At 31.9% G+C, this 17,816-nt stretch overlaps 1 protein-coding gene across 2 annotated transcripts in view; it reads right to left on the reverse strand.

Annotated features, from left to right (window-relative positions):
• Positions 1–17,816, reverse strand: part of LOC145269054 (voltage-gated potassium channel subunit beta-2-like) — a 1,304,007-nt gene that overhangs the window by 68,849 nt on the left and 1,217,342 nt on the right. For both annotated transcript variants that reach the window (XM_080124659.1, XM_080124661.1), the window contains one exon: positions 1,427–1,547. In XM_080124659.1, the coding sequence (XP_079980785.1) occupies positions 1,427–1,547 (121 nt within the window). The remainder of the gene's footprint in view (positions 1–1,426; positions 1,548–17,816) is intronic.

The following is a 17,816-nucleotide window of genomic DNA, read 5'->3' on the forward strand; positions in this document are numbered from 1 at the left end:
TAATAGATACTTTTAGTTTGATTTTAAAAACTTTCACTTAAAAAGAAATATAATTGAATAGACACCATATCTAATCTGGCTCAAATGTCATAAAACTTTAAAAAACAATATATATTTAATTCTTACGCAAAATATATATGTTCAATTTTATTTATTTATTTATTTTTTTACAGAAAATGCATATATAACTTCTGTAATTTGAAAAGTCAAAAGCAAAAAATTCTTGGTTTGCATCTGTTCTTAATAATTTGATGTTTATGCAAATTAATCAAACAATTTATCATTTTTCTTAGATTTGAATATTATATTATAGAAATAAATATAAAATATACAAAATACATTACAGAAATAAATATAAAATGAATATAAAATATTTTGTTTCTTTAAGTGAAGTCAGAAAGCATGAAAGAAGAAAAACATTTCAAATAATTTTACTAACAATAAATAATTAAAGTTGCATCTGCCATTTTCTGGTTTCTTTTTTTGTAGTTGATAATTTCTGTCAAATCAGATAGCATTGTTTTTTTTTTTAGTTTTAAATAATGGAAAAAATGATTTCTTATTTTGAAACATTTTTTGGCATTTCTCTTTTCTATTTTTTAAAATAATTTTATATAAATGTAGTTCTTTTGCATTTTGATTAAATTAACTTAGCCTAACTGAAAAAGTGTATTCATATTTGATTAAAAATAATTACTAACATTTTATTTAAGATGTAATTATAAATTGTTTTTGATATTTTAAAAGAAAAAATGTTATTTTGAGAACAAGTCTCTTTGAAGATTTCTTTTCATTTGGGTGTGATGCCAGATATAATGCGATGCTAAACATGTTCCTTTCAACTGCCAACATAATTAAAAGAGAAGAGAATCTACACTTGATTCCTTTCTTTTTTGTTAAATTAATAGGCATTATTTTAAAAGGACAATTTAATGAAACTTTTTATAAAGAAATGAAAGAAATTTTAAAGATTGTATTTGGGTACTAGTCAATAATAATTCTAATATTAATCCATCTGCTCATACAACAAAAAAATAAATAAAAAATGAGGTAGGACCAACATCTGCTGCTTGTGAAGGGTCTAGTAGAAAGAAAAAACTGAGGTAGAAGAGCACCATGTAAACCTCGACTAGTAGGACACAGAGAATATTGAAATCCTGAAAAGACATTATCACTCAAATTCCAGATAAAGACAATGGTGGTTATCCGTGAGAAGTCAATGGCAAACTGCTGCTGCAAGAATCCAAATTGATTTGCGGCTGGGAGTGGAGAGTGCTAAAAATCTGAGAGAATTTTGGATTCAGATTCTAGGAAACACCATCTCTTTTTGCTAGTTAGCATTTATTGATAATAACTTGTGTGAGAATTCATAGCAAATAAGAAAACATTATAATAAAATTGCACATTCTAGTAAAGTATGGCTTACCAATAGCAAGTTGTGCCAGGGAACATCCCAGTTTATCTGCAACTACTGCTACTTCCCTTAACCGGGCTTGTTGCTTTCGACCTTCTTCACTAAGAATCTTATCTTTCAGCCAGCCATAATTCTAAAAAAGAATTCAATTTTATTAATGCTTCTCAAATTAAAGGCAAAAAAATCTCAGAGAAATCTCATGATAAAACAATATAAATAAAATATTATATAGACTAGTAGGCTGGTAGCATGACATAAAATTAGTATTAAAAAGATAATGTACAAAATACATGACTAAAGTTTAACATCCATTCAAGTAAATATATTTTTTATCACATATAAAAGTTAAAATTTGAATAATTTTAGATGAGAAAAAATAAGGATTTTTTTTCTAAATAACAAAGTTTATATATAATAACAAAAACTGAAATTTGAAAATCTCAAAAAAATATTGTTTAAAATGAAATAATCATATATTTAATGATGTGACATTGTAGTGACATATAGAGCCAAATTCAATTTTCATTCTGCAGCGTCTAAATAAAATTTGTGTAAAATGGTTCGTGTGTATGTGGCTCCACAGAAAGCATCCAAATAAAAGAAATAAAGATAAAATGTTTATATTTTAAATCAATAAAAAGTCAAGTTTCTACCTCTTCTTTTTAACCACTCTATAAAGGAACACTATGACACAAGACTCTTATTTTCTCTCTGTTAGACTCAGACATCCAAACTGGAAAGGTTATTATAGATTTTGTCCATTATATATCCTCATGTATGCCTTTTCTCTCTCATTTATGAACAATGCAAACCAAATACACATGCTCTTTTACACTAAAAATATTTTATTGTCTAATATTCTATGTTCCTTCAACATTTCTATTTGTTCAGGCTTCTAAAGATTATTTTTCAGTTTCGCCCTCTCTCTTCCCAAACCACTGAAACACTATTTGCATTCACCAAAAGTGGCATAACGGTCGTCTTTTTCTTTCTATGCACCATCCTTAACCCCCTACAACATACAATTGTTGGTGGATTACAATCTTTCTGGATAAGATCAGTGAATGAAGATAAATCTAATAGCGAATGGTAAAGTCACCACAGAATTACCCTCCCCCCTATATAAAACGATGTAACTTTATTATAAATTCATATTATCAATATAACTTTTGTACCATTTAAAAGAAGGGCAAAATAAACTAGTAATAATTAAAAAAAAACCTTTTTCCTCTTATGAAAATAATGAAATTGCAAGACGAAAATCGTATTCACATAATTGGTGCTTTAAAATAACGTTCCCATGTAGTAAGCATTTTGAACGTGAAAACATACCCGTGTTTAATAAATCTAGCAAAAATCAACTAATTGTCAGATTTCCGTGAAATTTTCGATACTTATCCATGTTAGAATAAAATTACATATAAAATGCAGTTTCTGTAAAATATACGAGGGGAAATATTTTTTTTTAGTGTGCCCCCTCCCTATTTATTTTTTCGAAATTTGAACAAAATGTATTTAAATCTATCGAAATTCCTATTTATTATGAAACATAAGAGTTCAAATGAGTAAAACATATTTATTTTTTAAAACATTAAATACACATATTGAACAAAAACTTACCTTGAAGTTGTAATTAAAAAATGATATAAATTTAATATTATGTTTTTTTTTTTTAAATAACGTTTTTTCGAATTAATATATACTATTATCAGTTGAATTGCCAAGAAAAAGAAATTTCCTAAAAATTACTTAATTTTGAAAAGATTAAAACGATTAAAATTCCATTATTTCCAAATGTTCCGTTACAACATGGATTTTTAATTAATTGTGTTTAATTTTTTTTTAATATTAAGTTTTAATATAAACATGACTCTTGTCAGCTATTTTATCGTCAGATTAAAACCGATTTGAAAATATTATTGCACAAATATTAAGCATTTTGTTGCCCCCCTCATATTTTGTTTGTCTCTTTTTACTGAACAAAATATGGAAGCAAGTAATTACCCAAAATAAACACTCGTAAAACAGTATTTGATATTTAATATACAAATGTTTATAATATTATTAATCATTAAACTGTGGAAATCTTAAAACCTAACAAAATTATAACAAAGATTAATTATTAATTGCAGTTTGAAGAAGATAAACAAAGGTTTTAAAAAATCATTAAGTTGCTTCTGCTTTTTATGCATGATTCCGTGACGTCAGATTTGTGTTAATTATACGAACTATGTTCGTATAATTAACACAAATCTGACGTCACGGAATCATGCATATTTTTTTTCACATTCATTTGGAAATGCCTAGCGAATAGAAATAAATGTAATTGCAACTGAACATAAATGCATTAGCGAATATAGATAAATGTTATAGCTGCCCAAATGTAAATATAAAATCTAATTAAGATAAATGTAATAGCAGATGAACATAGATGTTAAAGTGAATAAAGATAAATAGTAAATGAATATATATGTAATAGTAAATAATGCATGAATGTAATGGTTAATTAAACGTAAATGTAATAGATAGGTATGGGCAAAAATGGGCGGATAAAGATAGAAGGACCTAGTTTTGAAAGCCGATTTATCATAATTTTTTTGTAAGTTTCCGACTATTTTTTGATTGTATTTGAAAGATTAGAGACTAAAGTTAATTTCCTAAAGGAAAAAATATTTGTACACATAAAAAAAAAAAAAATTTTGAAAAATGTTTTCACGGCAGGTTAACCAATTCAGCTAAATTTTGAAGTTAAATCAACTCATTGTAAAAATCCTTTAAAAGATAAATATTATTTTTCTGTGTCTATTTCAATGATAATTAGTAAAGTTTTACGATATTGAATTAAATTAAAAAAAAAAAAAAGCACCTTGTTTATACTAAATATAGCTTAATTAACCTTCAAAAAGCAAGTAATTATGCCGTTCACCAAAACGCAACCGATAAAGGTTTGTAAATATGGAAGCCCAAAATTTCAGCCAATTGAAACGCTGTTTCAAAATGAAGTCATGATAGTAAAAGGAGGTAGGGGGTGTCAGATTTTTTCCCCCCCATATGTGCATCCGTACATTCCTCTTCTGAACGTTTGTATCAATTTTTACCATTTTTTAATTTAATTATTTTTTATGTTCCTGTTTTTAAATTAATTTCTTTTTTAAATTATTGTTCGAGATTATATAAAAATTATGTTATGCCGAAAATTTAACATTCTTGCGAGCAAGGAAATTATTAAAACCTTGCATACAAAAATTATGCGAAATCTGTAAAAAGTAGAAATATTTTTGTTACTTTTTTAAAGTGAAAATATTAAATAATCAATGCTTAATTCAATGATAATATCGGTAGTTCGACAAATTAATAATTAAAAAAAATAATTGAGTTATATCGAATTCATTAATACGGACTTTAGGGGCTTTTTTCGTAATGTTCCTGTAAAAATTAAATAATTTTTTTAAAAAATTGATATAATTTTAATTTTTCATAAAAAAAGCAAAAATAAATTCTTGCATTTTTAATTACTGTAGGAAACCATATAACTTTAATAAAGGTATTTTTTGTTTAAACAAAATAATACATTTCCACTAAGATTTAAATAAAAATAATGGATTCATTATATTCTGTGATCATTATTTTATAAATACTGAAAATTTCATTAAAATTGGTTAATTTCCTGATTTTTGGTGATTTTTCAAGTAAAGGGAGGGGTCAAAATGTTTATACATTTTGAGCATTGGCATTCATTTTGCCCGTACCTAGTAATAGATAATAACGGTAAATGTAATAGTTAATAAAATATAATAAATGAATAATAAATGTAATAGCGAATGAAATATAATGAATGACTAATAAATGTAACTAAAACTAATCAACTAAAATGAATGAATAATAAATAGCGATTAAAACATCTATAATATAAATCTCATCTGTCTGTTTAAATGTATGTATATATGTGGAGCTCAAGGATTAGTGTGGGCGTGTGTTAAAAGCACACAAATGCTCTAGCATCATATATAGCTTCTAATCATCCCCACGTGCACATCGTGAGTTCTGCCATGCTAACGGGGCTCTGGTGAATGGCGAGTGTTCAGCACCAGAAAACTGAATCCTCACTGCCTTGTGGGATAAGGTTTTTGAACCAAAGGTTAAGGGTGAAGTAACCCTGACAGAAACCTCCAGAAGAACTTAGGCCCTGTTGACTGCGGCATTCATGACCCACCAGCATGTGGACCATGCTCTGGTACCCAGCTACCTAAGTCCCAGTCATGGGAAAATGACATTAGCGGGGTAGAAGGAGCTCTAGTGTAGAAAAGGTGCACTAAAAATTGTCTATCATACTATCACTGGTTAGTTTCCTGCGGCAGGAAAAAAACAAAAATGTATCTCCACAAAGGAGTAAAATTCAATTTATGCTGTTGGAATGTACGCACTCTTCTTGATAAAGGGTCATCCAACCATCCAGAGCGCAAGACAGTGCTTGTCACTGCAGAGCTACAGAGCTATAGATATTGCTGCTCTGTCTCTCAGAAGATCAAATGACAGAGGTATCATCAGGCTACACTCTCTTCTGGATTGGTAAACCAGAGTGTATCTGTAGAAATGGTGGAGTCGGTTTTGCGATTAAAACATCCTTGGTTGATACTATGGAATTTCCTTCAAGTATCTGTGAACACATCATGAAACTTCGTGTTCCTCTCTCACATAACAGATTCATCACAATTCTTTCAGTCTATGCACCAACTCTTCAAGTGAATGAAGATGACATCTTGTGTTTCTATGAGTCTCTGCGCTCCATTGTTGCATCTACATCAATTAATTAAAAACTTGTTATTCTTGGTGATTTCAATGCCCATGTTGGGAAAGATTATGAGACCTAGAGTCCTCTCTTCTTAGCCGTTATGGTATCGGTACCATGAATGCTAAGGGCCTTAAGCTACTAGAGCTGTGTTCAGAATTTAATCTTGCTATCTATAACATTTTTTTCGCCGTAAACTGAAGCACAAAGCTACTTGGACACACCCACGTTCAAAGCATAGTCACCTAATTGACTTCATCATAACTCGAAAACGTGACCTTAGAGATGCATATACTGTTGGTGTCATGCGCAGTGCTGAATGTGACACCGATAACAAGTTGGTGAGAGGAAAGTTTAATTTACGAATCCATAAGAAAGTTCGTCATAGTGGTGTTAAGGTGCCTAGCCGTATCGATGTCGCCAAATTAAAGCTGCCTGAAGTTCAAAAGAGTATGGCGGAAAAGCTCGATAATCTTGTATTTGATGGTACATGGGTGAATTTTAAGATTCAGGTTTATTCTGCTGGTGCTGAAGTTCTTGGTTTCAAGAGGAATAAGAACAAGGACTGGTTTGACGACAACAATATCAACAAAACCAAGGATAGCATTAGCAATATTCACGCATCCAATCCTAAGAAGTTCCACTGGAACACCATCTAAACCAGGTGCCTTGCCACTGCTTTATGCGATAGCCAACTGCACCCCAACCAGATTAGGCAAACAATCCATTCTGAATATGATATCACATTGTGGTAAGCTATCAATTGCATCAGCCTCTACTGCTGAGGGATTGTGAAACACATCAGTAAAGTGCTCTTGCCATCTTTTCAAAATATTTTCTGGATCTTTAATGACAACAGAACCATCTTTCGATATCAGGGGAGATATTGAAGAGGTAGGAGGACAAAATATTTGGTGCAGGAGTTCATAAAATTCCTTCGAATTTTTTGTGTCAAACGCCTTTTGGATCTGCTCTGTTATATTCATCCACCATTGGTTTTTCATTTTTCTTAGCTCACGTTGCAATGTGGCTTTGACCTCTTTGTATTGTCACAAATTAGTTGTATGATTAGAATGATCTTCATGAAGTAAAGATTCATAAATTGTCTGTTTATTCATCAGCAACTGATTAATTTCAAGATTGCTGTCGTCAAACGTTGAAATCTGGGAAGGTGTTCCTGTTCCACAGGATTGGATTGATGGTGTCTTGGTGACCCTGTTTAAAGGAAAGGGACAGAAGAATGTTTGTGACCACTATCGTGGGATTATGCTTTTGGAAGCTGCTGGGAACGTTCTCACACAACTTCTATTAAACAGGTTACTGGAGGATGTTTGTCCTAATGCTATTACAGAGTCACAAAGTGGCTTTAGGTCTGGCAGAGGAACTATGGATATTATTTTTTCAGCCCGGCAAGTTCAGGAGAAATGCATTGAACAACAGATACCACTGTATCAAGTGTTTGTGGATCTAACCAAAGCATTTGACACTGTTAACAGGGATGCTCTCTGGTTAATCTTAGAGAAAGTAGGGTGTCCTCCAACCTTTGTTAGAATATTCAAGGAACTGCACAGGGACATGAAAGCTCGAGTTTTGTTTAACAGAAAATTGTCTGATGAAATCCCAGTTGACAATGGTGTCAAACAAGGTGATATTCCTGCCCCTACTCTTTTCTCTATATATTTTGCTGCTCTACTTGCTCATGCGTTTCGAGATTGCGATAGAGGTGTCATGTTAAAGTTTCGAACCATAGGTCGTATTTTTAATCTTAGAAGATTTAATGCCAGAACCAAGCTGCATCGTGTCTTGGTCAAGGAGTTACTGTATGCAGACGATGCTGTTTTTTTGTCGCACACTGAAACTGATATGCAGCATATAATGGATAGCTTTGCTGACTCCTGCATTGCCTTTGGTCTGAGAATCAGTCTGTCTAAGACAAAGGTGATGTTTACTCCTGCATCGGGCCTGTAGAACCGAACATCATGGTCTGTGGTGCTAGACTGGGAGTAGTTGATTCATTTGTGTACCTTGGTAGTTCTCTGTCGAGGAATGACTATCCTGACACTGAAATCCACAAGTGAATTCAGAAGACATGTGTAGCTTTTGGAAGGTTGGAGAAAAGAGTGTGGTCTGATCGTGGCATCACAGATAGGACTAAGATCTGCATTTACAAGACCTGTGTGCTAACCACACTGTTGTATTCATCGGAGACATGGACATTGCATCAAAGGCACATTAAATGGCTTGAACAATTTCACCAAAAATGCTTGCGACGTATCTTAAACATCAAGTGGCAAGCACAAGTATCCGATACTGAAGTCCTTGTGAGAGCATGTTGCTCTAGTGTTGAGACCCTTGTAATTAGATTTCACATGCGTTGGGTGGGCCACTTGGTTCAGAAGAAAGATTGTATGCTGCCAAAACAAATTTTCTACGGGGAGCTGGAAAATGGCAAGCACTCTCAACACAAGCCTAGGAAGAGTTTCAGGGACTCTACAAAGAATAATTTGAAAGTCTTACAAATGGACATCGACACATGGGAAGAACTTACTCTGCAAAGGCCGAAGTGGCGAAAACTTGTACGTGAAAGTTGTGATGCTCTAGAGAAAAGAAAGCAGGCCCATAGCAATCTGAAGCGAGAGCTTTACAAAGGTTTAATTTGACGGTCTTAACCATGACATACAGAGCTGGAAATGTGACCCTTGTGAACGAGTGCTTTTGTCAAAAGTTGGCTACGTCAACCACCTTAAGTCGCACAAAACAATTATGTATGTATGTCTCGCAAAAACTTTCGACAAAGACGACGGATTTTCAAGAGATCAGTATCATTTTTGAGCTTCACCCTTCGGACGACAAATATTGAAAAATTGGCCCAAAGCATTAATTCTTTTACTCTCAACTGGGCACTTTTCTACAGGAAGGGGGTCGCTTTTTTTGCCGATATTTTCGAAAGTCATCACTTGTTTTGGATTGTCCAGCCTTAATTTGAACCTACATTACTTCTGGTTTGACGATGGGTGCAGCAGTAGCAGTGTCGCCATTAAAATACGTGATGAAAACTTGAATATTTAGACTCTTTTGAAGCTTATAACTACTTGAAAATGTAAATCAAACCCTAATTTTTTTTTCAATAAAAGGAACAAAGACCAAATTTTAAAATAATAGGTTTAATAGCAAAATATGCAATATTTGTTTTTTTAAATCGGTTTTCTTTAAAAAAGATTTCAAGAAAATCAATGAATTTTAACTTACTTCGAATATAATATATATATATATATATATATATATATATATAAATTCCAAAATATCACTTGCCTATAAAAAACAAATACTAATCAATGGATACTTCCATTCTTCATTGTTAAGAATTTATCCATACTTATATTTTATATTCCATGTCCTTTTTAAATAAAATACTTTTTTAAGCAAGTATTAAAAAATAGCACGGACCAGATGTTTCAGAACAGAAATAAAGGGAGACAATTGTCTCCTTTTATTCGAGTTAAGAACTACAGTGGCCTGTAAGGGCCAGAATTAATCTCCCTTTCTATTGCTGGCTGTAAACAAAAGTTGGCCATCATATTTGAAAAATAATCACATTTCACTTATCAGTTTTTGCCATTAAAAAAATTCCACTCGACCGATTTTCAATTTTTTTTATTCTCTTAAAGAAATACATGAGTGTTTTATTTAATATATTTTATTTCATCTTTATGGAATGATTTTTTTTAAATCTAAAATAAAAACATTGAATGAAGCAGAAAAAATTGTAGCTATTCAATCTTTTCAGGACAAAATTTAAAAAGTGTGAGGTTTCACTTAAAAAAAAATCAACATAGTTTTAAAAAAAAAAATGGTTTTAAACTTTTGACTTTACAGGTAAATTTGCACAAAACTATTCTTTTTTTGTTTTAAATTAGATTATTTTATTTATTGATCTTTTATCTTCAATTTGAGATATATAAATCTGAGGTGAGAAAATTAATTATTTTCATTTTAATAGGCATTTCAAAATGGGGTGGTGAATTTAAAAAAAAAACGTTTGTCTAGAATATTATATTCATTTGATTGGAAAGAGCATAAAATTTTGCATTAAACCTGCAAATATTGTAAAACTTGAACCAATAGAAAAATTTTGATAGATTTTGAAACTGAAAATAATTTAACTCGTAAAATTCAATTAATTTTATTACGTAAAAAAAATGGCTGCATGAGTGTGCGCAGCCACTTTGTAAACACTGTTTTTTTCAAAATAAAAAAATAATATTTCTATTATTTTTCAAAAAACTTTAATAGTTTATTTTGGAAGTATATAAGAAGTGTATTCCGGGTCAGGGGAATTCATCAAACATGTTCTAGCCTCTTGCTTGAAGCCAAAAATTAAAGCGAAGTAAAATTTTTATCCGTTCCACATGAAATTAAGCAAATCTATTGTTTCCTATGTTTTATTCTTCGAAAGTGTCTATATTAATTCCTTACATTTCCAGGCATATTATTCTGATAATTCTCTTGAGTTAATATAGAATTATAACAGGTAAAAATAGTCTATTTCACCTCGCTTAAATAAGAAACCATGACCATAGCAAGAGAAGATTAGCTAAAAAAAACCCAAAAAACAAAGCTAAATTATGCTCATTTAGTTAGAAGACAGTAGAACTTTATTTAAGTACGCTACTTAATACCTTGAAAACCATCTGGAACCCCGACGCATAACTTACCTTTTCTATAACTTGTAAATTTACTAGGCAACCCATCTGCGAGTGAATGACTGTAAAGAGTCTTTTTTTTTTCTCTCTCTCTCTCTTCTTTTTCTCCTTACCACATTGTGTAAATCCTGGAGCAGATGGAATATGCGAGAATTACTTGAGTCAGGATTACTAGATCAACAAGCCCCAACTCCCCTATGTATATTTCTTCCTCATGAGCAAAATTTTATATGCATACTACCTATACTCACTATTCTAGCCCAGACTATTTTCAAAACTGATGCTAATGCACTTAAATCTAATTTTTTTCAATCTTGATCTAAAGCTGAAACTCGTCATCCCTTCCTTGTACGGGCAAAACATTGCCTCACTCTTGTTACATTCCAATTAAAATAACGAAAAAAAAAAAAAGTCTATGTAAAGCAATTTCCAGAATTCATCACAAACCTGGATTTATTTTTCCTACATTAGAAGATAGGACTCATCTATGTAATATACTAAATATCTACAATCACTACAAACTTGCTTGTATTGAAAGTGTAGCTTCCTTGCTATCTATAGCAAACCACGGAACTTAGTTTGCCTTATCTCAATTATCTTTGTACCTGAAATATACAGTGATCTTAGATACGCCACTAAAAGTGTCTCAGAATAGATGCACAATGATTTGTGCCTGACCTAATTGACTGTCTTTAACTACGAATTCCGACGTGCCATGTACTAATAGTCTCTCTCATTACGGTACAAACACCCCCTCTTCCTTGCTACGTATATCCAATATATCCTTTACCTCCAAGACGACTGCCTTAGTCTGATCTGCATGTTTAATAAAAAAACAGGAAGAAGAAAAAATTAACTTTTTTTTTTCTTTTTCTAACTAAACTTTACTTTATTACAAATTCTAATAATTAATTCTACTGTATTCTGTAAGTTAATCCTCTCCTAACAACTAACAGTCCACTCTACTTCCATCGCTGCCACCTACACTTACACTATACACGCTGTGGAGGGTGTTTCTTAGCTTCCAGCCCTTTACCTTCACATGCTGACCGACTGGAAGGTATAATCACTCAACATCTATACATGCATTAGTTTATTCTTACCCAGATACTCACTAGCCATAGTCTGTACTTAGATTTACATCTATCTACATTACATAGCTGTCTTATTCCTTAGTTTTGCAATAAATACAAAAAACTGAATGTAATGCAAAATACAACCTCATGATTTTCAAACGAAAAGCTGAAGATATCTCTGTTAGAAGTGGAAACATACTTAATACCCACAACTTCCATATATTCGCATCTGCTGGAAATCTGCCCATATACCTATTTAATCTATTATACACACTGAACACGACATGGCTTATAATTTTACTTCCAATTATACCTGTACTGTATTGTATACCATATAAAAAATGACGTTACTTGTATCTACATTGAAGATACATCTTAACCCTCCTGCCATCTAAAACACCCAGAGCCTGGGCAATCACATTTTTAGTTAATATCAAGCAATTCTGTAACGCGTTATCCTATTCCTAAGTCAACATAAAAATAAGGAAAAAAAAAAATTCTAAATTTAAAGGAAAAATATTAAATCATATACTAACTCCATCCAACAAACCTGTTGTAAATATAGCTGCTTCCACAGCATGAACTTTTACTCACCCCCTCCTACTGACAGCATAGATACAGCACTTTCCCTTGGCACTAGTGCACAAGTGCATGTATTTGGTGACTTCAATGTCCACCACAACAACATGCTTGGACTTTCTACTTACACAGACGCAGCTGGTAGCACACACATAGCTTCTCTATATCTCATTCCCTATCACAGACGGTTACATTTCCGACCTGTTTCCCTGACCAGCAAGAACAACACGCATCACTATTAGATCTGTTTCTGACCACAGTCATCGATGATTGCATTACGAATGCCCACAGCCCACTTGGAAATGCTGATCTTGTAGTAATAATAGTTGAAATTGCACTAAACTTTAGAGCCAAAACAGAAAAGCCATTACTGAAAACAACGAGATATTATAAAAAGGCTGACTGGGAAGCCATCAGGGATTTAATCAGAGATGCCCCATGGCGAAATATCTTCTCACTTCCTTCTGAACAGTGCGCACATGAGACCACTGAGTGGTTAAAAACAGCAACTGCAGCACATGTTCCCACGTGGAAGTTTTATAGCAAGCACCACTCTCCCCAATGGTTTACTTCTACTTATGCAGCTGCCATTGCGCAAAGGCAGCATGCGTACCGCAGAGTTAACCGACATAAGTCCAGTTAAAAAAGGCAGAAGTATATAGAAACCAGAAATAATTGTAAGAAAGAAATAGCGACAGCTAAGAGAGAATTTACTGAAACCACCAAAAAACGCATCGAAGCACAGAAATTAGGAACCCGTGACTTCTGGAAAATCTACAACAATGTAGTAAATAATGGGCAATCAACAATTCCCCCACTATCGAACAACCATGAGGTTTGCTCAACAACCGAGAAGGCTAACATGCTTGCCAGTCGGTTCGCCTCCAACTCCATACTGGACCCTGCAAACCACCCCCTCCCTGACTTTCCTTTGCGGACAGACGTCACACTAGATGATCTGGAAATCACCCCATCTCAGGTGCATGATATCATAAAAAATTTTGACACTTCAAAAGCATGTGGACCTGATCTCATCCCGGCTGTGCTATTAAAAATGTGCTCTGCCGAAGTAGCGCCGGTTCTCTCCAAACTTTACAACAAATGCTTTAAGGAATCTTGCTTTCCTGTCTGCTGGAAAACTGCTTCTGTGGTACCAGTTTTCAAGAATTCTGGTGAAAGAACTGACCCAGTAAATTACTGCCCCATTAGGCTCCTCCCACTTTTCGCCAAAATATTTGAATCCATTACACAAAACTGCGAATAAAATATACAAAACTCGTAATTTCTCTTTTTAAAGTGGTTTGTTTAATTTTTTTTTTATTGCAATTTCACCTCAAACAAGCTCTAGTCCATCAACTTACAGATGCTAAACTTCTGACTGACCAACAATACGGATTTAGGCAAGCCCGTTCCACGGCAGACATCCTAACTGTAATCTCTGAGTGTATATGCCATTGACTTGACAAAGCAGGTAGGATATATCTAAGGCTTTTGAAGGTCTTCTCAGAAAAATCAGATCATACGGTATCATTGGAAGAATCTTTAACAATTAAATCCTTCTTAGAGAAGAGAAAAATCCAGGTTGTCAATAATGATCGTACATCCAAACAATATGATATAAATGCGGGCGTACCTCAGAGGTCTATCCTTGGACCTCTATTATTTCTAATATTCATAAATGACCTCCCCGACAAAATTGTCTGTGAGATGGGTATATATGCTGATGACACCACTCTCTATAACAGACATGGCAGGAAAACAAATGGACACATATCTAGAGAAATGGCAAAAACATTAGAGGATGACCTCCAATCTGTAGTGGAATGGGGACCAAAATGGATGGTCACATTCAATGCTACTAAGACTAAACTTGTTTCTACAAGAAACCTTCTCTACCACCAATAGCAATGGCCAAAGACTCTTTATCTGAAAGCACATCCTTTAAACTCCTCGGCCTAACGTTCACAGGAAACATGAGTTGGAAAGATTACATTGAGAGTATTGCCAGAAATGCTGCGAAAAAGGTAGCTTCTCTCTACCGTGCTAGAAAGCTACTAATGCCCGAAAGTATTCTGTACATCTATAAGGCCACCATTCGCCCATATATGGAGTATTGTTGTTATATTTGGGCTAGTGCATCTGCTACTAGTCTCTCACTCCTAGACAGGGTTCAAAAAAGAGTCGCCAATCTAATAGGTCCTGAACTGTCATCTAAGCTTCAGCCTCTGTCCCATCGACGTAATGTAGCATCCCTCTGCATGTTCTACAAGTATTTTAATGGTGAATGCTCTGACAAACTGCAAGCACTTGTACCCCCTCGACGTAAATATCCCCGACAAACCCGACAAGCAGCAAAATCCCACCCCTTCACAGTAGAGATCCCTAGATGTAAAAGAGCCTTCTACTCCAATAGTTTTTCCCCAGAACTGCTGGACTTTGGAATTCCCTTCCGAGTTCCTGCTTCCCCAACTGTACTGATATGCAGAAGTTCAAGTGTAATATGAACCGACATCTTGCTGCCCAACTCCCCACATAGTACCCCTGTAGCTTATATCCCTGATAGCAGTCCCCTACAGCAAAATGGCAATGTGCCTTGTTTGGGGTGAAATTGCAATAAAAAAAAAAGAAAGAAATTAAACAAACCACTTTAAAAAGAGAAATTACGAGTTTTGTATATTTTATTCGCAGTTTTGTGTTAAGGGTGTCAAAAATTCCAAAAGAATTCTGACACACCTAGTGCAGCAGTAGGTGCATCAGAATTTTGCGGGAATTTTTGACACCCTTAACACAAAACAGCGAATAAAATATAAAAAACTCGTAATTTCTCTTTTTAAAGTGGGTTGTTTATTTTCTTTAGGGAATATACTTTCAAAATAAACTATTAAGGTTGTTTAAAAAATAATAGAAATATTATTTTTTATTTTTTTAAAAAACAGTGTTTACAAAGTGCCGGCGCGCCTTCATGCAGCCATTTTTTTTACGTAATGAAATCAATTGAATTTTATGAGTTAAATATTTTTCAATTTTTAAACTTTAAAAATCTATCAAAATTTTTCTATAGGTTCAATTTTTACAATATTTTCAGTGTCAATGTGAAATTTTATGCTCTTTCTAATAAACTAAATATAATGTTTTGGACAAACGTTTTTTTCTAAATTCACCCCCCCACATTCTGAAATGTCTATTAAAATTTTAATATTTAATTTATGTACCAAAGTTTTATATATCACAAATTGAAGATAAAAGATCAATAAATAAAATATTATGATTTAAAACAAAAACAAAAAAAGAATAGTTTTTTTTTAAATTTACCTGTAAAATCCAAAGTGTAAAACCTTTTTTTTAAAAAAACACTTTGAATTTTTTTTTAAGTGGAAGCTTATGTTATGCTTAGAATGTCAAGTAAATATGGGATGCTTACAACAATTTTTCTATTTCATTCAATGTTTTCTTTTTTAGATATAAAAAAAATTCAGTCGATAAAGAAGTATTAAAATCTATCAATTAAAAACTCATGTATTTCATTAAGAGATTAAAAAAAAAATCGGTCAACTGATTTTTTTTTTTAAACAATAAACACTTTTTTGTTAAAAAAAAAAAAAAAAAGTGAATATGTTTTAAAATAAAATAAACAACCCACTTTAAAAAGAGAATATGTTTGGTTTTTAAGTACGGAGGACCGAAATACTAAATTTGGTTTACATCACGCATTAAAAATACATATAAATTATATCCCTTCAAGGCGCCGGATATAAAGTCGAGTAAAATCAGACTTGTCTCCCTTTATTTGACAAGTTAAAAAAAAATGTGAGTTCGCGTTTGTTTTTAATCCTTGTTTAAAAAAATTTTATTTAAAAAAGACGTGGGATATAAGTTAAATACTAGTTTTTATAGGAAAGTAATTTTAGGGAATTTATATATATTTTTTATAATCAAAGGAAGTAAAATTTCGTTGTTTTTTTTTTTTTTAAATCTTTTTTAAGGAAAACCGATTTAAAAAAAACAAATATTGCACAATTTGCTATTAAACCGGTTATTTTTTAAATTTTGGCGTTTGCTCCTTTAATTAAAACAAAATTAGGGTGTAAATTACATTTTTCAAGAAGTTATAAGCTTCAAAAGACAGTAAGACTAAATATTTCAGGGTATACCGCAAATTTTTTCTGACGATTTCTGACACAGTTCACTCATCACATTTATTTTTTTGTTTGTTTTTAACTTTCTTTTCCTCCTTCACGGTACGGGTTCGAGCCTGCCTGCATACTACCACTTTTTTTTTTCTTTTTGTGATCGCAATTTTCCTTCTTTTTTTTTCCTTTTTGCTAAACCGAAACCCTTACACATATCTCAACTTTCTTTTCCGCCTCCGAGTCACAGGGTGGAGACTGCGTACTACAACTTTTTTTTTTTTTTTTTGCTCAACACACACCTCAAAACACCCAGCCAAGGCCGGGCACCCAAGCTAGTAATAAATAAATAATAAATGTAATATCGAATGAAAAATAATTATTGAAAAATAATTAAAATATCGAATGAAACATAATGAATAAATAATAAATATAACAGTTAATGAAAAAGAAATCCAGTGAATAATGAATGTAATATCGAATGAAAAATAATGATTAAATAATAAATGTAATAGCGAATTAAAGATAACAATATATAATAAATATAATAGCAAATGAAAAAAATTTGAGTGAATAATTCATGAAATACAGAATGAAAAATAATGATAGAGAATAATTGCTGTAATATCGAATGAAACATAATGAATAAATAATAAATATAATAGTTAATGTGACAAAATTGAGTGAATAATAAATGTAATATCGAATGAAAGATAATGATTGAAAAATAAATAAAATATCGAATGAAACACAATGAATAAATAATAAGTGTAACAGCTAATGAAAAAAATTTGAGTGAATAATAAATGTAATATCGAATGAAAAGTAATGAATAAATACATATAACAGCTAACGAAAAAAATTTGAGTGAATAAAAAATGTAATATCGAATGAAAAATAATGATTAATTAATAAATGTAATATCGAATAAAATATAACAATAAATAATAAATATAATAGCTAATGAAAAAAATTGAGTGAATAATAAATGTAATATAGAATGAAAAATAATGAGTGAACAATAAATGTAATATCGAATGAAACATAATGAATAAATAATAAATATAATAGCTAATGAAAAAAAAATTGAGTGAATAATAAATGTAATATCGAATGAAAAATAATGAG

The sequence above is a fragment of the Euprymna scolopes genome, chromosome 4, assembly GCF_053919585.1.
Source record: "Euprymna scolopes isolate OS-2025 chromosome 4, ASM5391958v1, whole genome shotgun sequence".
Taxonomy (NCBI): domain Eukaryota; kingdom Metazoa; phylum Mollusca; class Cephalopoda; order Sepiida; family Sepiolidae; genus Euprymna; species Euprymna scolopes.